This window comes from Crassostrea angulata, chromosome 4, assembly GCF_025612915.1.
Source record: "Crassostrea angulata isolate pt1a10 chromosome 4, ASM2561291v2, whole genome shotgun sequence".
Taxonomy (NCBI): domain Eukaryota; kingdom Metazoa; phylum Mollusca; class Bivalvia; order Ostreida; family Ostreidae; genus Magallana; species Magallana angulata.
The window spans coordinates 1,507,063-1,529,887 of NC_069114.1; the positions used below are offsets into that span (position 1 = coordinate 1,507,063).

General features: G+C 33.2%; 1 protein-coding gene across 1 annotated transcript; it reads right to left on the reverse strand.

Annotated features, from left to right (window-relative positions):
* Positions 1–3,740: 3,740 nt before the first annotated feature.
* LOC128180493 (stimulator of interferon genes protein-like) lies at positions 3,741–7,976 on the reverse strand. The gene is made up of 5 exons (XM_052848615.1): positions 7,506–7,976; positions 7,222–7,330; positions 6,813–7,048; positions 4,122–4,308; positions 3,741–3,838 (listed from the first exon to the last, which is right to left on the reverse strand). Exons 1-5 carry the CDS (start codon positions 7,974–7,976, stop codon positions 3,741–3,743), a joined length of 1,101 nt encoding a protein of 366 aa, XP_052704575.1.
* Between the last annotated feature and the right edge of the window lie 14,849 nt (positions 7,977–22,825).

Sequence of the window (22,825 nt, forward strand, 5' to 3'; positions counted from 1 at the left end):
GGTAGTTGTCTGTGGGACAATATTTAGCTGCACATCTTATGTAGCAACCTCTAATAATACAACGTCCACTAATGATATAATGTTGCATTAGTGGTCAGGATGTTGACCACTAATGATATAATATTATCATTAACGAACAACCTCTAATGATACAACGTCTCCTAATGGTATAATGTTGCTTTAGTGGTCAGAATGTTGACCACTAATGATATAATATTATCATGATGGAGTTTTATCGGACACGATAAGGTCTCAGGAACTTGCAGTCACGTCTGTAGCACCTTCCTTTGCTCTGGATGACTCATGAACATTTCGTAGGGTGTATGTCTTTAACGAATCCGCTTGCCGATTGTCCTGATTGACTCTGCATCAATACTGGGTCTCCTGCTTTCAATTTCTTCTAAGCATGTCTGTTAAAGTTCTCCTCCTGTTTTCCTGTCGACATTTCATCTTGACCAATGTGTTGTTATATACACACGATTTCAATACAGGGACTGTGGTAGGTAAGACCGACTTCAGTCTGTGTCCTAGAAATAGCTGGGCTGGTTACATGTCAATACCATCAATACTGGTATTCCGATACTTTAAAAGCAATAAATATGGATCTTGTGATTTGTTGATAAGACGTTTCAAGGTCTGAACCATTCGCTCCGTCTGTGTATTACTTTGAGCATGGTACGAACTGGTCGTGATATGTGTGATGTAATACGCTTTAACAAACCAAACTCTTTGAATTCGTAACAGCTGAAATGTGGTCCATTTTCAATAATAATGATGTCTGGGATTCCATATTTGGAAATAATGCTTTTTACATGTACGCTCAAAGTTATTAGCTTTCTCCAAGGTCAAGTTTGAACCTTCACTGATGCATTTTTCATGTAACTTTTGATCCTGGGTACCGAACACCATAGCATCTCTAGTCATATCGTCCTGATCCTGATATCCACACTTTATGACAAAAAATCTGATATCTGTTAGACTTTTTCAAAAGTTTCTCCTTCCTTTTGTGTCCTACTGAGGAACTTCTACCTCGAATACACACGATTTTACTTCAGTTTCACATGGTTTTCATATCTCTCCTTTATTACGAAAATTTCTTACTATCTTTCTCTGATAGGTTCCACGTTTAATATATATATTCCCTCGCTCCTAACCAAATTCCGATTTCCACGTGTTGCACTAACGTGCGCCATTCCTTAACCAGATCCTAGCCCTCCCATTTAAATTTCGAAGTGACAGCTGTGTCCAGCTAGTATCCATTACAATCCTTGGATCCTCTTCTGTACAACTACAGTGCTTATTTCTGCAGATGGCGATGTAAAAAGGGAGATGTTGACACCATGTAGTGTATTCATAACACCATTGTATGTTAACAACTGCATTTTGATTTTCCTTTACATGATAGCTCATTTTCAAGAACAAAAGTTCTTTCTCAATTTAGAACATACATTACAATAATATAAAATTACAAAGATTAAAAACTCTCAGTGGTCGATAAATGAAAATACCGCTAGTCATTATTTGTATAAAATTGCCATAAAGTGTTTGCGCTTTCAGTGCATTTAAATATGCACTGTAGATTACCTTTTGAAAGCCGATAACTAATATCTTCGTATAATCGCGTGAAACTGCCCTCGCGGATTTAAAATCTCGCTTTTTTCCGGCAGTTTGAACTATTGAAAATATAACAAAAACAATGCTCGCGATTTCTCGCGATTTGATACAAAACAGCGGAGTCGCTGAATTAAGCACATGTGTAAATTAAGGAATTTAGAGTATATCCTAAATCCTTTAACAAGTATTATTTATAGGGACTTTTGTGTTGTTGGTATAGGGTGCTGTAAATATCATACATATGCAGGATCAAAAGTGCAGTTTATAATCATCCAACACCAAGTACCGTTTCTGACATAGCTATAGTACAAACCGATCCACATTAGGCAAACCTCAAGTCGATAGAACATCGAACTTGACAATTCCGATTGAAGTTATATTATGCGTTTATCTCAACATAACAGCGTAAGATTTGGATTTTAAATATAAATTATTCAATGATTTTTCACACCTGATGCAATCCGACACTCTTGTTTCTTACGCTACTTAATTTGATATTAAAGAAGATGTCATAAAGAGAGGGATGGAAATTAAACTTTTATTATTAAAATCAATCAGTTTCTAACAAAGGAAGATTTATAGCAAAAACCTTATTTATAAAATTTATTTTGAAATTATTGGACTATACACATACGAATGCTTGATTTCACACATTCTAATTTATTTGTATTTTTTTTATTGTTTAACAATTGAGTAGCTAACTATACACAAATCAATTTACCAGTCCAGAGGTGTGAAACACTCTCTGTGTTCACCAGACTCGTGTACCATGTGTATACATACCCCAGATACACGTGTGTCTGGAATTATTAGTAATTATTATCTTGAAAACCCAAACATCTTAAAATTTAGGACACTTATGTCATCTTCAAATCATGTAATACTTATGAAAATGTGTACTTTAATTAGAAAAATATTTGATTTGGTCGGTCATCCTACGTTACAACTATAACAAATTCATTGTTTACTTGATTCTGTTTCTTTTTGTAAATCCTGCTTTTCTTATACTTTTGTATATAATTCTTCTGCACCTCATGTAACATTATATGTTATGAGTGAAAATAAATGAACTAGAACTTGGAGCAGTGGCTTCGTTAGTTTACCTGTTTACCTGTGTCATTGACTCGGATAACTCGTGTGTGAAAGGATATCATGTAATCAAAAAAAGAATAATGAACATAATTAAATCTGCCCATGCAAGCGTTTTAAGATATCGTATTCATCGGTAATAGGGCGACGAAAATAGCAAATTTTAAAATCCTTTAAAAATAAATCTGACTGTAATAAAATAATTACGGATACAAATTTCTAAATCTACAATACTTAAATAACTAGATACGTCAAAACATCAGACCTAAATTAACCATTTTGGCTGAAAAATCGAATTTAATTTGTATTACTTTGTAAAGAAATTTCCCTCCTGTTGACCTCGTGATGTCACTTCCGCTGAAGCCTCGTTATCGCCTAATTCTGTTTTCTCTTGATTAGATTTCCCAAAGCAGGTAAAAATAGCCACTTTGAAGCGGCGTAACTCCGTTATTTTTGCATCGATTTCGATGCGGTTTTTTGCATTAAATTTTGGTAAATAAACTCTTTGACATATGTTTCACATCGGCTTGGCTGCAGGTACCCTTTAATGCAAGATCTCTCATTAAATAAAATTTATCTTTTTAGATCAAGAATGGTGTTATTTAAATTTGTATCAAATTTTGATCATAACAAACTTGAGGCATTTATAACAATCGAGGACTTTTCATAGAAAATAAAATTATATATTGGATAAAATCGCAAGCATTTCTTGCATAAAACCTGCATGGACATTGTTACTTTAGTGAGCGTTGTGGCCAATGACTTATTTTACCTATTTTTTATGTTTTCTCAATGGAATACACATATCTAATCAAACTTATATCTTGCAACAGGTCATGTAGTCATGGACTACATGAGGACTTCAAAACACCCTTTCTTAAGATTTTTATCACATCTGACATGTATATTTTAAAATTGATTTAAGAACCTTTCAATGCATCAGATTTTGAACAAATAAAAACATTTTGAGAATTTTGTTAGGATATTCTCGGCGTTCTAATGCAACAGATATGAACAAAGTACACAATGCATGAGTCTCAGAAGGTTTTGGTCACCGCTTTTTCACTCAAATCTTTTTCTATTCTGTCTTTGATTAACATCGAAATGGACTGTTCAGCATCGCCAAACTTTTTATCTACAACACAAAATTAAATCATAAAAACTATTATTCTATAAATTGTTTTTTTTTCAAGTAGAATTCGATTATATTATAATAGTTTCTGTTAATTTGAAAAGCAAGAAAAAAAAACCCTATATATTGCGTGACATTAAAACTTAAAAAAAAGATTTGGCCCGACAATCAATTAGTCACATTTTTTACATTAATCTTTACCTACGGTTAAATTAAAAACAATAAGCTGTTAAGTTTTTCAGGTGATGATTATATACACAAAAAGACAAAAGTGAATTCCTTTTACCGTCATAGACGAGGAGGGTGCAGTTGTCCTTGGTTTCGGGGTTAGAGTTGATGATCTCCTGCAGGGTGGCGACAAACGTCCTCATCTGTTGCAGTCTGTCAAACGACGACAGCCCCGCCTCCTCGCTGTTACTCATCTCATACAGGGACAGAATGGGTGTGGCATACTCCACCAAACAGTAGTAGTCCTGTATAGCAGAAAACAGTCGGACTTGTTGATTGGTTTAAAGTGAAGTAATAGAAAGTAAAACATTTACACACGTTTCTATCATGCATGGATGAAATATAATACACCATTGGGTTTTTACACGTTAAAGCCGCATGTTTCCTCCAAATAAACATATAAACATTTATATTAATTGCTTTAAAATCTTTTTTTTTTTGAATATCAGATTATTCAACTAAAGCAAAGATTTATTTTACCGTAAGAATGATAAATAATCCTATTTTCATGTATATCATTTTGACAATTAAGTCTTATTAGATCTTTCAAAAATGAAAGATCGCTGTCTAGTTGACTCAACCTTTTTTATGCCTTTTCTTTTGGAGGGTAAAAGTGTTCAAAAATCCAGACAGGTAAACTTGTAAATCTGAATATGCAATCGTGTTGATGTGTGAGCCTGAGAATGAGTGTAATTTTGATCGTATAGCCTAAAAAACTCAGGCATAAACACTTTAGAGTTGACCTCACATATGCTTAATTGCAGCTGTAAAATGCTGTTTGTAACCATTAGGAACATAGCATCAGGGAGGGTTAACCCCCCCCCCCCCCACTTTTTCCTCGCAACAAACAAAATAGTTCCTTAGAAGACCTTTAAAAGAATCAAGTGATATTGACAATTGGCGTCATAGTAGGTATACTAGCACATCCCCCCCACCCCCATGGATTAGGAATTTCATGATTTGGGAAAACAAAATGGGCAGGTAAGATTGGAGTTATAGGTATCCTCATGAATACTATCCTAAGAAATGGGGTACTCTATATGCAATGTTTTTGCCCAAAAATGACTAAGTTCAACAGCTGATATTTTTTCATAAATTATCAGAAAGCAATTTGCATACCTCTTATGTATAATTGATCTACAAAAGAACAACTTCCTATCTTGAAAACTGTTCGAGGAGTTATTGGTACAATAATGGTACCTTTTTGACAGCCACTCGCCCGCCCGCCATTTTTACTATTTCAATAATCGGAAACCCGGTTTAAAATTCTCTCTCAAAATTCTTAGAATTCAGAAGCAATGGAGTTACATGGGACCTCACGGCGGTCTTCGAATCCCATGCCGCTAAAAAATATTTACCCCCTTAGGAAATTTCTTGATCCGTCTCATTTCTAGAAAAGAGTACGCATTAACTTATATTCCAGTTAAATTACATGTCAATTTTTTAAAAGAGAAATAACATATTAGGCATTTCCTTTTATAATACCATGAGAATTATATTACGGAAACATGTGCATTCGTCATTTCGGCAACGATTTTTTTTTATGCATGAACCTCTTCCTGTTTGGTCCAGTTTCAATCATACCTCAAATTTTTTTCCAAAAAATAATACCGGTATTTTTGATAAAAAAGGTGTCGTTCATTAAAAGCTTATTGCAACAGTTTAGCTGAATATTATGTTTATTTTACGTCCATTCCGGCGATTACAGCATGCCTTTTCCCGCAGCAAGGCAGTTGCCATATAAGGTCATGACTAGTAGACTTTGCGTTTGTCAATTTGTATCATGTCAAATGTGCTATTCCCGAGCCTGAAGTTACTAATGCAGAAACTACGGATTGAAAGTGTGCAAAGTTGAAGGTTTAATCAACTAATGTAAACAATAAAATTACAAAATGTGCATCATGCGCAAGAACTGGGTCAAATCTTACACATGTTAATGCCCGAGATCTATAGGTTACATGATCAGAATTACACATTTTCATACTCAGGCTCACACACAGGGGCCAAGCCCGTTTTAACATTAATTTCAATGTAACCGTCATTGTGATAGAAAATTTTAAACTCAATTTCATTGGTTAAAATTCCTGATGGTCCAATCAGAATCAGTCTTTCTCGAAGACGTCAAAATGGCCGGTCTGGTCAGAAGTTGATGTGGCTGCAGAATAAAAGTTCAGTTTGGAGAATATTTAAGGAATTTTATCGGAATTTAAAGATGTATGTAGCGTGCGTTTGATGTGAGATTTTAAAAGATTAGTGCGAATGTTTCTCGACTTGTTGCAATAATGCTGTTGTCATACGCAAAATCCCATCGTGAGCCTTGGACCGGTAAATGTCCGAGTAAAATTAAACTGGCGACTTCTAGAGAAAAATGACGTATATCTCCGCTATTTTACCACCCATCAACTTGAAATTCGTTATGAGTGTATCTCAGACATTACTTTTATGAAAAATACATGCATATTGGAAGTGTTTTAAAAAATAATTGATTTATTAGGCTTTTGAAGCGAGCTGGTAGTTTTTTATCTGGGTCAGAGCTCGACCCCTTTCTTTATTTAAGGTTACATTGAAATTAATGTTAAAACGGGCTTGGCCCCTGTGGGCTCACACATCAACACGATTGCATATTCGGATATACAAGTTTACATGTCTGGATTTTTGAACACGATTACCCTCCATATTTCTAGCAGCCCTGATGTATTCAGATTTCAATTGATGGGGGAGAGAATAACTAGTATTTGAGTAATCATACCGTCTTGTCCACTTCAAAACAGTATACGGTGTTTTTGTACTCCCTGCGCTGATTTTTTGCTCTGTTCGCAACAAAAGATGGAGTCACTCCCGCCACTTTTAGCCCAGGGTCGGCTGCTGTTATTGATGGCGGACAATAGCAAGACATAGGAATCAGGATATACAGTTTTGGAACTACAACGGATTTTCGTGTGGTATCTATGTCCTTTTTCCAGAACTCCATTCGTGATTGCAAACCTTTGGTGTCACAAATGTATAACCATAAGTGCACATGTATTGTCGGACAGAAACAGAAAACGTAGTTATCTGTGCGATGTTTTTATTTGAGAAAAGCAATTTTAACTGCATAAATTATTATAAATAATTAATGATTATCACTCAGATTAAATTACAAATCTACACTGTATTACCTGGAATTATTAGTCTTAGGTATCCAAAATAGAAGGACCAGGCAAATCCATGGCCCACGTTGAGTGTTTGCTCGTCAATAACCCTACTCATTTCGGATCTTGTGGGATCCTGTAAAGCAATTCAACGCACAATATAAAATACATATTAACAGGAATGATTGCTTGTCAATCAAACACAACTCAACATTGACCACATGAGCTTGTTAATTGAACAAAACAAGATAGCTAAAGAACACCCTTAATTTGAGTGGCTTTTTCTTAGCAAAAATCTAACAAATACTCACAGTTAAACGAAGCAGATGTGCTATCATGGAAATAGTGACGATTATAATACAGTTCCATTTGGTTTGTAAAATCCGCCATACTAATAACATCCCGTCACCATGGAGATTCATATAAGTTAACATTGCTACCAGAATTGGCAGGGTCAAAAAAGGAATATTAGATTTTGTGCAGAAACTTTGCTGAACTACGAATGATATTCTACCGTCGTAACGACTGTTAACAAAGGGTAATTCTCCGCATAAGACGAACACTCTCTTGATTATCTCCCCTACCCAAATATCAATGATACCTAGGGTGACAAATATCAAGTTGTAACTTAGTTCATCTCCGAATATATTGACGTTGTTTGACGTTAATGTTGATTTCCAGAAGTTGTTGTCGGTGGATGTACATGCCAGTGAAAACATTAACAGGATCCCTATAGACCCAAGAGCTATTGCTCTGTCAGAAGGACTTAATCTAAGATACATACTGAACATTATGATCTGCTAGATATTATTTCTTCTTGCACTTTGATTTTAACGTCTGTTGTAAGTTTTGTTGGGGTTTTTTTCGTACTTGGTTTACAAACTTTTCTTCTAATATTCCTTTGTCGTTGGCCCTTTCCAAATAGTTTCCTTAAGAGTCTTATTAGATTGATATATCTGAAGAAATAAATATATGCATGATTAAAAACTCGGCATCAAAGGAAGGATTCTGTAGAAATGAGAATAAATATAATCATATAATATTAATCATTTAAAAAATTGAGTTTACAAACAGTCGTATTTGGTGTAATTCTTCCTTGTTTTATCGTGTTCACATGACCACTGACAAAACCGAACGAATTAATTTTTATTTTTAATTCAATTTGTCCGCGTATGAATTTAACATGTCTTTAAAAAAATTCAATCTGTCCCTCAAATTCATTATTCAGCAGTGTTGATTTCGAGACGCGGACTGCAGGGACTGACGTCAGACTGTTTCTCGACGAGTCAACCTTACAATGAATATTCCCCCTACCCCCATACATTGATAATTGTAATGATTTACTTATTCTTACTCACTTTAAGCATATATCAATTGCCAAACTATGTGCTGGAGGGCACAATCGCCCCCCTCCCCCCCCCCCCAAGTACAGACCCCCGGAAATTGACTTCTTTTTTCATTAAATCGTCCTATTATGACATATTTATAATCCATGTTATACATTGTATTATATATGAAGAAGGTTTGATTTTTTCAAATGTTTGATTTAGGAAATTGCAATGAATGTATAAATTGGATTAGAAATATGTCGTAAAATGATAATTTTATGAAAAAAGGAGTATAGACACGAGGGGTCTATACTCGGGGGAGGGGGGGAGGGGGGTCGGCCTCAAACACTAGTGCATAATTGAAAAGAGATATTTAAATACAAATACATTTTTATAATGAAATGCTTTCTTTTTGGTGTTTTATACGGACAGCTGACGCAGATTATGTTTTTATTAGATATTTTCAGTGTTGTCATAAAAATAAGTCAGATTGTTATTAACTTTTAAAAAATTACAATTTAATTATTTAAGACATGATTTGATTTTTATATTCAATATCATAAGGTCAGCGATTGAAATAAAAAATTTTAATCATTAGAAGATACCAAGTCTGCTCAAAGAATTTTTTGATAAACCATTTAAAAAAAAAACTTAAATGAAATAAATTAATGAAAATACGAATAAAATTACTGTGTCTCTGTAATTTAAACTCAATCCTTTAAAAAAAATTATTTGATACATTGATATTCATATGCATGGATATAGAATAATGATAAAATCAAGAGAGACTACTCTTCTAAATTTATTTCTCTCGAGTCATGTAAAAAGACTATACAGATAAATAAATAGAATTGACTTACCGAAATGCATGAACTTAATGAAAGCACATATGTGCAAGCATTTAATTTTAGAAATCCCGAAATTCAGTTGAAAAGATTCGCTGAAAATTTTGAATATATTCCAAGGATTTCTAGTGTTATAAATATAGATATAGACTAGAGCAAAGCTCGCTGCAAAGCAACTTGTAGGTCTTCCGTTATTGTCGAAAGTAAAGCTAGAAGTTCCTGTAAGAAACAGAGTTCCTAAACCAATAAACATAAGACCAAAAGATAAAAAAATCGAATTATTCTTGGTGCGAGTTAACAAAATTAAAATGATTCTAAGTAAGAATTAACAAAAACCTTATCGATTTCACGAACGACTTAGCAAATCTAAATCCAAATGTAAAAGTACGCTTTAACAATTATCGAATAATTTTAGGTACGAGCTAATGTAACTATGAACTATTTTCTTAACCAAGAATGTGGAATAAAAATTTCTGGAAAAATCAGTTTTTAAACCCCTATATCTCTGTAATGCATCTTTCGATTTTAAAACAGATTTCAGTTTAAATTAATGAATGATAAGCTCTTATTTTTTGATTTATGATAAATAACAAATTATTGCTAAACAATAAGTTATAATAAATAGACTTTGTAGCCATTATGGCCCCTAATTTGAGGGGTCAGCCCCTTTTTCTTGATATCAAATGAAAGGTTTTGAAAATATTAATTTATTTTGTTGAACAAGTATTCACGAATTGTTAACCGTTCTAGAGATATCCGAACAACAGTGTTTTAGGGGCCGACCTTTAAACTCCTCACCGGGGTCACCAACAAAAAAAAATTAGATTCTATTTTGTTAAGCAAATATTTTGAGCAACTTTTCTTCTACAATGCTTTTCAAATGATTTCTACTTTACTAAATATTAATGATCAACGTTTTGGACATCTGGCCCCTTAAAACCCCTAATTACGTAACACATGACTTAGGTATGTTACCGTAAAGATAAATAGATGTACAATGAATATTTTTGGTTCTATAATTAATAAAAAATTATTTTTAAGTAAAGAAATATTATAAAAAGATTTTAGAGCTTTCTTGGTCCCTTATTTGAGGGGCCAGTCCTTATTTCTTCATATCCAAAAAAGGTCTTGTAAATATAAATATAAATATATATATATATATATATATATATATATATATATATATATATATATATATATATATATATATATATATATATATATATATATAAACACAATTTGTACAACAAGTGGTCAGAAATTGTTGACAACTCTAAAGATATCTGAACAAATGTGCTTTAGGGGCCGACCCTAAAAATCCTTACTAGCGCCACCAACAATTTTTTTACTGTATAGATAAACAGATGTACAATGAACATTTTTGATTCTATAATTGATAAGAATTTTTTTTTCAGTAAGGAGATTTTGCTAAAATACTTTAGAGCCCTCTTAATCCGTAATTTGAGGAGTCAACCCCTTTTTCTTGAAATCAAACAAAATTGCAAGTTCATTTGAGCAACTTTTGCATTACATGTTTTAACAAAATATTTACACATTAAAAGCTAGGACCGATGTTGTGCGAAAATTTCGTGAAAAAACTGGTGACAAATTTTTTTTCTCGGGCGATCTTCACCGCCTTGCGCATTTTTCAAAATATCAAATAAATAGGATCATCTACAGACATTCATCTACTATCCCTGAAAGTTTCACGTTTCTATCGCAATTAGTTTTTGAGAAGTTACGTGGACAAAATGGTCCTTAAAAATTCACTCAATCCTCATATCTCAAACCGGAAGTGACGTCATTAGCTAGAATTTTTTTTATAATATTAACTACATTTGATGCTAAAAACGTCCTGTAAATTTCATGCAAATCGGTCGTATAGTTATCGGTCGTAAAAATTTACGAAATCGTAAATATTTAAACCGGAAGTGACGTCATTACTTGAAAGTTTAATCATTTGTAGCGAATTAGTCGAAGAGTTTCTGAGAAAAAAAGCTCCAAAAAAGTCAGAAAAAGATTAAAAAAAAAAAAAAAAATTACTAGAGCAAAGCTCGTTGCAAAGCAACGAGTGGGTCATCCATCATCTAAACAACTGTGTTTAAGGGGCCCACCCTTTAACTCCTACTAAGAACAAAATTGAAGGCATCATTGTAAAGAACAATATTCTGAACAACTTTGGTGCAAATCGGGCGAATAGTTTTTTAGAAATAAAGTTTTAAAGAAGGCATAAAAAGAATGTTAAGAATAATAATAATAGAAAGAAACAGTAGAAAAACAAGAGGGTCTTCTGTCGGAAACGGAAGACCCTGAATATAAATAAAATATCAAAGCAAAAACAATAAGATCTTCCGTTGGAAACGGTTGACCTTAATAAAGAAAAAGAAACCCTAGAATAACAAGAGGGTCTTCCGTTGGAAACGGAAGACCCTAAAAATGAATAGGAAAAGAAACAATAAAATAACAAGAGGGTCTTCCGTCGGTTATAGAAGTGAAGAATTACCATCAGAATCAGTACAAGATCTTCCGTTGGAAACGGAAGACCTTTAATAAAGCCAGCTTTAGTTTTCATTGAGCACTTTCGTTTGTCCGTTTCCTGTCCAATAACAAAAAACCTTGTTTTTAAGAAATCTCAAGAAAAGAAAGAGATTTGAACAACCAAACATTGTGGGATAATTGCCCTACGTATTTACATGTGATCACACTATCTTGTTTTAACTGGCGTAACTTCCAGTCGTCACAGGAAGAACACTCAGTACGGTCCTGAGACAAAAACCTTTTTCTCAAAGAGACCTCAAAACTGACAAAAACTAATCTACCAAACTTTGAAGAAAGACAAAATAATGTATGAAGATAAGTTTTTCATGTTCTGTTTGATCCGGCGTAACTTCTGGTCGTCACAGGAAGTGCTTAACCGGGGCCCAAGTTATCATTTGTTTTTCGTTATCCTAGTATACGTATATGTATTTAAAATTCGTTAAAATAGCAAGTCTGAGTATTAGGTTAATTTAAGAAACTATTATCACAATAAAGCAAATGTTAAGAGCGGAATATTTGTTTCACCTTTATCTCTGCAGCCATATTAAAACCATTATGAACACATGTGCTAATTGTCACTTTTTATCTCGGACATCTTCTTAATTAGGGTAAAGACTCATATACTCCTATTACGTTGTCTGCGATCGGCATTCATCTTGAGCAGTTCATTATAAGAAAGAGTATTTATGAAGGTGTACTTCTTTTTGACAGATTATATGTACGTTTTCCCCTTAATTTTCAGGCCCAAAATATCAAATGCGCATTTTACACCGGTTCTTATTACATTCGACACAAACATGTTTTATTATTCTCATAGTACTTAACGTAAATAAGGCTTTAATTTTATATTATTCAAAAGAAAATAATGTATGTTACATATTGCAGGTTCATAACTCATCAGATTTTTTTTACAATCAGGACTTACTTTTCTGGGAAAAGAAATCGATTATCCGTGAAATTAAAAACACCGTGAAAGGTACTTACACAGGAAATTGTGAAATTTTAGACACCTGGAATTAAAAACATTTACAGTATATGCATTAACATTTCCAACATTATCTCAATCCGCGGTTTACCCCTTATTGCCCGTTTTGGAAATTAAAGCTTCTGTGTTTTTTTTAAATGCCGGAACAGACATCAAATCTCAACATTATCTAGCTTGCAATATTTGAGTAATCAATTTTTATTTGAACATGTAGCATTTCGTCGTTATACATTTACATCTCAAGTGATTAAAAAGGGGTGGGGAAAGATTTTGTCTGGCCCCTTGGGGATGGAGAGTTGTGGTTATTTTAAATAAAACATTTATACTAGCCAGCTTTAGTGTTTTATGAAGACTTAAACACGTAAAACCTATCTTGAAAATTCCCAAATATGGGAAAGTTTCCTGTCCGAATCTTGCACCTTTCAATATTTCGTCACGGATACTATTATCTTAAAGTTTTCCACCAAGATTATAGGGAGCGCAGCTCGCCGGCGCGCAGCGCCAGCGCGAAGCGAGCTCTACCGGCAAGGCGTGTGTGAATAGAAAATTCGGACTAGTTGCACATTCATTCAACGGATTTTTTTGGCGTCAGTAAATCGGACCAGTAATGCATTGTTTGAATCGTCCCAGTAGTTCCCTGTAATCATGGCAATTTTTATCACTTCACACTCTCACGAGAATCAGCAAGACAATAAAAACGATAACGATGTATACCACATAACGTTACAGTCATTGGTACCTCTAAAGTTCACCTCAGTACACTCTCAATAAAAAATAATCGAGTGACGTCACAAAGGTTTACACATTGATCCGGTAGATTTTCTCAGCGTCAGTAAATTTTGACCCACATTTCATAGTACCAATGGTTTCCAACCTCACTTTCTCGCGAGAATCAAAGTACATATCAGATGTGTAATTTTAAGAGCATCATGCTTTTTAAGTAAATAAAACAGTATACTTCGTATACTTTTCTTTCACAGGGGAGTTTTAATTTTAAGAGTCAGACGAAACTTAATCAACGTCAACTTTGACGTCACAATCAGGGGAAATTACTCTAACTGAAGTTAATGCAAATCTGCTGAGATTCCTCTCAAAATCTTGCAAAGCTAAAGAATGAGGACATTTCTTCAGATATAGGCAACAGTTGTAACTTGCACTCATTTGGATGAATGCTAACATTTATTTTATTCACTATAATTACGGTAACGTTAATTTCCAGGAACGTACACATAGCATCGTTTTTTTTAAAGGGGGTTGGGTGGGTGGATGGCAGCCTCATCCAAAAAATCTTTACAAAGAATCAGAAAAAATGATAATTCTCAACATCATGAAAGAAAATTCTAATAGTTCAGCTCTGTGGCGGTTCAATTGTGTGTGTGTGTGTGTGGGGGGGGGGGGGGGGGGGGTGCCAATTCCATTTTCTTTTTTTAAAATGATAAGCAAATTTTTTAAGCGTAAATTAAAAAAGAAAAAGAAAAAAAATATTTTTTTTTTAAAGTGGAGGGGGCAAGTACATGATAAGTCGATTTCCTATGTGCAAATTGAAAAAAAAAATTTAACAGGGGGGGGGGACTCTATGATAAGTCAATTTTTGTAAGGTTTAAGAAAAAAATGTCTACTGCAAAAAAGGGGGATGAACTGACGTGCATTACAATCACTTTAAAAGAGGAGATAGAGTGCAATGAACATTTACATTAAAATCTTTATGATTCAACAATTGTATCTGAAATTGAACTATTGTTCTACTAATTACAAATCGTATAAACTATGAATAATGTAAATTTACTGAAAATATAGGTATGTTTTATTTTATTTTGCAATCAAATTTATTTATGTTAATGATATTTTATTTTTATTGATTTATCATAATTCATTGTTTGATCACATGCTGCGCTCGCCCCAACGGTCGCACCGTAAAACATATTAGGTGTTATAGTCGGTTGTATCATTTCAGGTAGATAGGGGTGGTCAATACCATATTTTAGATTCTTATATATTCCAGAATGAAGCTTAATTTAATACATATATGAGAATTCTTCACAGACCTGGGTATGAGCTGTGGTACTCAGGTGACCGTTGATGCCTGTTGGCCTCTTGTTGTTCCTTTAATTGTCATATAACTAATATATAATAAGGGATTGCTTAGTAATTTGTAAAAGAGCGGATCACCCGTTTTCACAAAGGATGCAAGCAATTCGGTGTTAATTACTCTGTGAATCGGTAAAAGCAGTTCTTCATCTGAGTGTACACCATTAAACACGCACGTACTTTGCATAAACTTTGCCAATAGTTTCTGCTCCACCTCTTTTGCTAAATATTTTAATAATCATTAATGCATTTCTTGCCAAACTACATACCTCCACTAGAATGAAAAAGTCCACAACCCAAAAAAGTCTACGTGGACAATTTTTGTATGCAAAAAACAAAACAGATGATAAGATATAAGATTTGTGCAAGTTGTCCTATTGACTTTTCAATGGAGAAAAAATGTAAACATTGCTCATTGCAAATTCTCCGTAAAAAATTGTTTTTGTTCATTCTAATTTCCCCGGATTAAAAAAAATGAAGTGTCAATGAAGAAATCTTGGATTTTTCCTTGTATGGATATCAATTATACTTTTTACATATATGTATGATCTCCTTCAAATTCGTCATAATATGACGGAATCAGTAACCAGGGACAGACAATAGATTTAAATTCAGTAACGATACAATAAAATTAATTTTCTTCAGGAAAAATGTTAAATTATTCAGTAGATGTAAATTACCCATTACTAATTAATATTGTCATTTAATATGATATTATAGACAATGTACTTATCCAAGTTTCTTCATTTTTCTCTGTAGTTAATTTAAATTTTTGACAACTTTTTTCAAATAATCTGGTGCAATTGGTCGTTTATAATTTTCGAAGACAATCAATAAGTAAAAGTGTGGGGTTTTTTTCCGGTGGTTTGTCCTTTTAAGAGTATCAAATTTTATCCTGTGATAAAGTAATAATTTCTAATTTCATGGTTTCTTGGTTTCTTAGGTACACTTATACTGTAAACAAATTATTATTAGCGATGACTTTATTTCGCGTTTTACCTGAAATGAACAGTTCGCTGCATCTAATTTCGCGACCAAGCCTTATCCACACCTGATAGTTTTAGTACAACAAAATGGAAAATATTCGTCAGCAGCAAGAAACATTCGCGTCAATAAGACTCGCGAAACTTTACAGCGCATGAATAAAACTTGGTTTACAGTAAATTTGGTTTCCTTTTTACATACGGTTATGGCACCTCGTCCCATATTTCAGGTTTGAACATGTAACTTTAAAATACATGTACGCTATACGATTGGCAGTAAAGCATGACACGTAAACATGTGCAAATTCGATTATCTTATCTATACACAAACTAGAAAAATCAAAGTACTGACGGGAGTTGATTTTATCGATTATCATTTATTCAAAATCAACGATATGTGATTTTGCATGGCAAGTAGTGTCAGTAATCGAAATATTTCTGAGAATTTGTATGAATCTTGGCAAGATTGAACTCTTGTCTTGTTCAACCAAACGCTCGGCTGTCTCCGTTTAACTCCGACAAGCAAGAGAGACTCTGTTTTTTCGGATATTAACGGAGACAGCCAAGCGTCTGGTTGAACGAGACTACATTGAATTCTAGCGTAGGAATACATACGAATGCATACGACTTTAAAAAAATATCTTAATTGTTTGTACAATTTAAAATCTTATTATTTTCATGGTATTAATAAATAAGTTTTTTTGAAAAAACAATGCTTCAGAATACCTAGCATCGAATTTATCGATTATTTTCAAGAACTAAGTGTATTGATTTGTGCTTAGGTCCAAACACTGTTTCACTTTCGATTTGTCCGAGTTAGTGCATAGGAGAGTTGATTAAAATCAACTCCCAAAAAATTACAATAGCTTAGGAATGAGAGTTTACACACTCAAACTGATTTAACCATGGATACGTTTAAATACATGACCACGAACACAACACAGATGCTTATCCACCAAACATTTTCAATGTCGGAAATATAGCGAGTTTTAAGTGGCGTCATATACATAAATTTACTTTGCTTTGAGTACGTTTTTCGACATGTATCATATGTACTTCTAAGAGTAAATAGACTGCCGTGTAACAAAATAAAGTTTCCAACAGATAAAGAATGGTGGCTCAAAGCGTTTATTGAATGAAATAGGTAAAAATAATTGAAAGGTAAAATAATTGACGAAATATAGAGAACAGAAACAATATGAAAACAAAGTCGAATTTTGGGATTTTCAATAAAGAAGCTTTTTGTCAGTATAAAGTAAGCATTTTATGCACACTATATAAATAGTGCCTGTTTGGGAGGGTAACAGTTGAAATTGACACCCCGAGAAAACCATTGTCAACCGACGCGAAGCGGAGGTTGACAATGGTTTTCGAGGGGTGTCAATTTCAACTGTTATCCTCCCAAACAGGCACTATTTATTTTGTTATACTGAATGTCTTTTTTAAAATTTTTAAGAAAATTTTATTGCTTTTATATAGGAATAACGTGAATTCTACAGCGAACCGTACGCGCATAATTTTCGCGCATGTAACATTTTTTAATGTTACCCGTTGCCAAGTGCGTTGCTAACGCTGAGGGTAATAGTAAATATTATTAACTGCGTCTTAACCAATCAGATTTCAGTATTTAACATGAAAGTATAACAATAATTAATATTAACTATTGCACATATCAAAATAATAACTAAACACTAAAACTACGCTTTTAAGCTGTTTAAAGCTAAATGAAAGTCGTTAAGAACGATTTTTATAGATATATTTGATATGCAGGCAGATTTGTTTTTAGATTTTTAACTTGTACATAGGGAAAATGAAAGAAATATTAAAAGCAAGTTTGCTTTTATGGGGCCTTCATTAAAACCTCTTGCAGATTATTAAAACATACGTCTTTTGAAAAATTCTTACTTGCCTTGTTAATCGGGGAAATTAAAAAATAATGTATCAAAACAAATTTGCTTTTCATAGGTCAAACATAATTAACCTCTTAAATTCTTACCTGCCTTGTAAGTAACATACATTGTCTCACATGGTCGTCTATATAATCAGGAGTCCGAGATGTATGACAATCCGCAGACAGAGCTGGCATCAGGTAATATCTAGATCTTGGCATTTTCTAAAACCAGATCTGGTTTGGTCTAATTGGAATCTTAAGGAATAATTCATGACCGATGTAAATAATGCTAGGTTACAATTCTATGTAATCGAGGTTATAAAATCAATCATTTCTTAAATATAAAAGTCAACTGAGGACAATATGATAGGGCTAAGATCAGTGCCAGTGTCAGACTAAATTTGAGAACAAACATAAAGCAATGCAAGAGAGACGAGACCACGTTTAAGTGTATGCCATCTGATGATCCCGATTTATTTTGTCTACATTGTTCGGGTATTGAATAGCTTTGCTTTATTTGTATGTGTACGCCAGTAAGTATTCATGCAGCACCGACGAACACCGTTTTTATCTAGCTAACAATTGATCAACATGTATGCTACTGTTATGACGAATCACGACGGGTTAGATGAATGTTAATTACAAATGTTGTATCAATTCCTTGTATAATTTTAGAACACTAATTAATCACAGTCTTTTAAAGACAAATCTTTGCCAAATTCAAATGAAATGAGAAACATATATACAGGTGTAATGCTGTATACATATTAAAAAACAAAGATAACGTATCAGACAGTCTAGCAAGAACAAATAAACTTTAACTGAAATAAGTAATGCGACACCATTCAAGCTATTTAATTCTTTTCTGCAAAAAAAAGCCTTCAGACGCGAACGGTACGTAAACTCCACTGGAAATTGATATAAATGTGTCGCTGTATTGTAGAGGTGGAAAGTAAGGGAGATAGCCAACTCAAAACAATTTAAGCAAATGTCAGCCTAGCACTCTATACATTCAGTATAGCTTGGTTTACTTTCCCTTCCTTTATTTCTTTCTCTATCTCTCTCCTTCTCTTTGAGGGTATTTAAATTCAATAAGAAGCCTACAGATTTCTAAAATTCATTCGATGAATTTTTTCAATGATGCTTTATACTAAAAGCTTGGATTTATAAGGTGTACCGGGGCTTATTCTTAAGACAAATGAGATTAAAGGTCAAAGTTGTTATGAAGTATAAAAAAAACTAGTCTGTCCTAACATGTTCTGCCGCATTCTTACTTAAATTATTCTATATTTAAAATATCTCTCGATCAAGACGATATTCATTCAACAGTATGAACAAATTCTCAAGAATTTACCTTTGCAACGCCCCTTTAGTTTCTCTGCAGGTTTAAATACACGGCTAAAAATAAAAAAAAGTCTTCAGCTATTTACCATTGCTAAAGACATGAAGGTAACCGAATGATAACGTTGAAAAATATATATTGAATGAATCATGAATCATGAATCATGGATCAGCACGTTTAAAATGATTTCCTATATTTTGACCTTAAACATGTTACTTTATAAAATATTTCGCTGAACTAATTTTATGCTATCGGAATGAATAAATGCATTCCAATTGGTGTTACATAAAATTGTTTCTTTAATGATTCATGCGGGTTATGACGATGGCTATCATAATTACATAATACATATATGCAATCAGAATTATTGGCGCACAGCGATCCACCTACCATTATATAATGTACATGTAATAGATAAATGTGATCAAAGTTAAAGACCATTAATCAATTAAAACCAACCACCATGCAGCCCAAATCAGCCATGGAAATATAAATGTCGTCGTTTTAATAAGAAAGTCCAAACGTTGAAAAGATATGGAAAATTAATCTTCTTTTAATTTGATTTGAAGTCATTTTGCGCCGCGTGTGAGTATGTTATAAATCATTTTTAATAGTTAACACATAAATGATTTGATTGAAGTGGAGCAATAAAAAAGGTCGATGTATATTATCAATAGACATGAAGCACTAAAACTAAGGGTGCGCTTAATTTGTCTACACCTTACAACCGGTGAACAGTTTTCTCTAATCAACTGCAAAACTGGACACTTTACGTGTACACCGTCTACACTTTGTGCAGGGCATGTGTTGGAAATTACACTCTTATTTTCAATATGGCGACAAAACGGTAAACTGAGAAATCTGAAGAATTTCTTTTTGTCAGCACATTTAATATGCTAGAGTTGATAGCCTAATTGTAGCACATATTGCGTGTGTTCATATCCAGAATGAATCACCAAAGAAAGCATTTTATTGTTTAAATGATAACCAAAATTACATTTGGTCTTGCCAAGAGCGTGATATTTGGATGTTTTGAGTTCACAGTTAGAAATGAAGATAGCCAAATACAAAATTGATACTGTACATGGCACTTCATATTACAACAGAAGATACACTTAACATTCATGACTTATCAAAATATAATATGTCTTGCCAACATCCAATTTTTCATATGACAATTTCCAAGACAGACGAAATACAGTGATAATTGAAATTGAAATAAAAGATACCACAGAGTTTGCGTCTTCTGTTTCATATTTGGATATTTTACTGGAAAAGGACATTGATGATAACCTAACAACAAAACTCTACGATAAACGCGATTACTTCAATTGTTCTATAGTCAACTTTCCTGACTTGTGTAGCAATATACATTCACCGCCTGCAAATGGAGTTTTTGTCTCCCAGTTAATTCGATACACAAGGAAATGTTCTACGTATGAACAGTTTCTAAGGCGAGGCAAGCTACTAACAAACAAGTTGATAAAACAGGACTACCAACACAGGCACGTAGCAAATTTTTACAATTTAGAATCTTCACTATACAACAACCTTTCGTGTAAATATTGGCATTTCTGGTACATAGTTTATCAGAAGAAGATTTTTTTAAAAAAATTCCTATGTATTTCTTTGTTCAGCTTTGAACCTTGCCTGAGGCTCCAGTTTTGGTCCAAGGGTCACCATTTTTACAATTTAGAACCTTCCCTATATACATATCTAAGGCCGGAATGGCCACAAAGGCGTCGAGCTGACATTTTCTTTGATATAGATATCATTAATTTAAATTTTACCAATAGTTGTATATCAAATAATATCAGATTAAAAATGTTTTTTGTAACTTCATTCGCACATATGCAACTATTTTTTTTATTTTCAATTTTAAATTCACCATGTCATTGTATACTCGGTATATTTCCTTATAAAATACGCGGTGATGCATTTGTAATACAATGAATCATAACTCATTATGGTTACATAAATTATCTTCTTTCTGCTTTAAACAGTCTTTGAACCAATTTCACGAGCTTATCATTTGTATACGAGAAAAACACATTAACAGTGTTTTCCTAATTATAATATACTCTTATTTATTTCAATTCCCATGTGGAACAAGATTACCTATGGTATGGTTGTTTACAAATAAATCCAAACCACGTGCGTTGATCAAAAATGATCAAAATCACAAGATACATTTATCACTTACTTTCATTTTGGAGACCGTGCCCGACAACAAATAAATTTACATGTTAATTTTATTTTTATCGGATACGGTCTCCAAATAAACTTCAGGCGATAAATTACAATAATATTCAGTGAACTTTTACACCTTATCGTATTCATCTGTCATTTCTTGATAAAACAAACTTATATACTTATGCAATGAATTTTCAATAACCAGGGAGACACAGTTGGGTTTTTATTTTGGAGCACAATTTAGTTGAATAAATGGAACAAAAATCCTGTAAACATTTTTCCTTGGTATTTCTATGTTAAACTTTGAACCCCGCATAGAGCCCAATTTTAGCCCGAGGGTCAAGATTTTAACAATTTAGAATCTTCACTATATACACAAGTTGTTGTGTAATATTGGCATTTCAGGTGCAGAGATTTTTGAGAAGAAGATTTTTAAACATTTTTCCTTGGTATTTCTATCTTAAATTTTGAACACCGCCTGGGTCCCAACTTTTGATCCAAGGGTCACTTTTTTTTAAAATTTAGAATCTTCACTTTATACACAAGCTCGTGTTTCAATATTAATATTTCAGGTGCAGTGGTTCTTGAGAAAAAGATTTTTAAAGACACACACCCTATACTCACTTTTTCGCAATTATCTCCCTTTTAAAAAGGGTTGTGCCCTTTATTTTAACAATTATTATCCCCTTTCAATAATGCTTTATAGCAAATTTTGTTAAATTAGGCCTAGTGGTTTTAGAGAAGAAGTCTAAAATGTGAAAAGTTTACAGACGGACGACGGACAACGGGAGATCAGAAAAGCTCACTTGAACCTTCGGTTCAAGATTAGGAAAAAAGACTAATTTTTGCGCATATCCTACTGTACCATTCATTCAACACAGGTATTAGCACTCATCGAGTTCGACTTGCTTTCCTTTTCTTTCATCCACTGGATTTAAAGCTATTAATTTTTGAAAATATTTTGAATTTATGGCCTGATTATATATAAATTAGAGCTGCGCTGGTGCATATATTTACCCAAATGGACCAAAATATAACCAAATGAATCTAAAAGTTTTGACAAAATTAGTTTTAATCGTACGACTCTTTTTTTCAATTCTAATCGGGTATGTCCTTTAGAAAAATCTTGAACCACACACATTTTAGCAAATAAAACGACAATTGTTTCATTTTTTTATGGGGAGGGAGGTGGTGCCGGTAAAGGACATGTATTGCTTGTGGCAGTTGTGCTATACTCTCATTTCTTATAATAGGTAATACTACATATTGATATAAAATGAAAGTTTCCAATTACACTGTACATAGCTTCTATCACGCATTTTGACCCGTGCGATAGTTTAAAACAATTTTCAAAGCATTTAATGTAATTCAACCAATCATTTTTGAAATTTAATTTTCTGGATCCCCGCCTGATACGTCCGCCTTCTTGTATATTAGA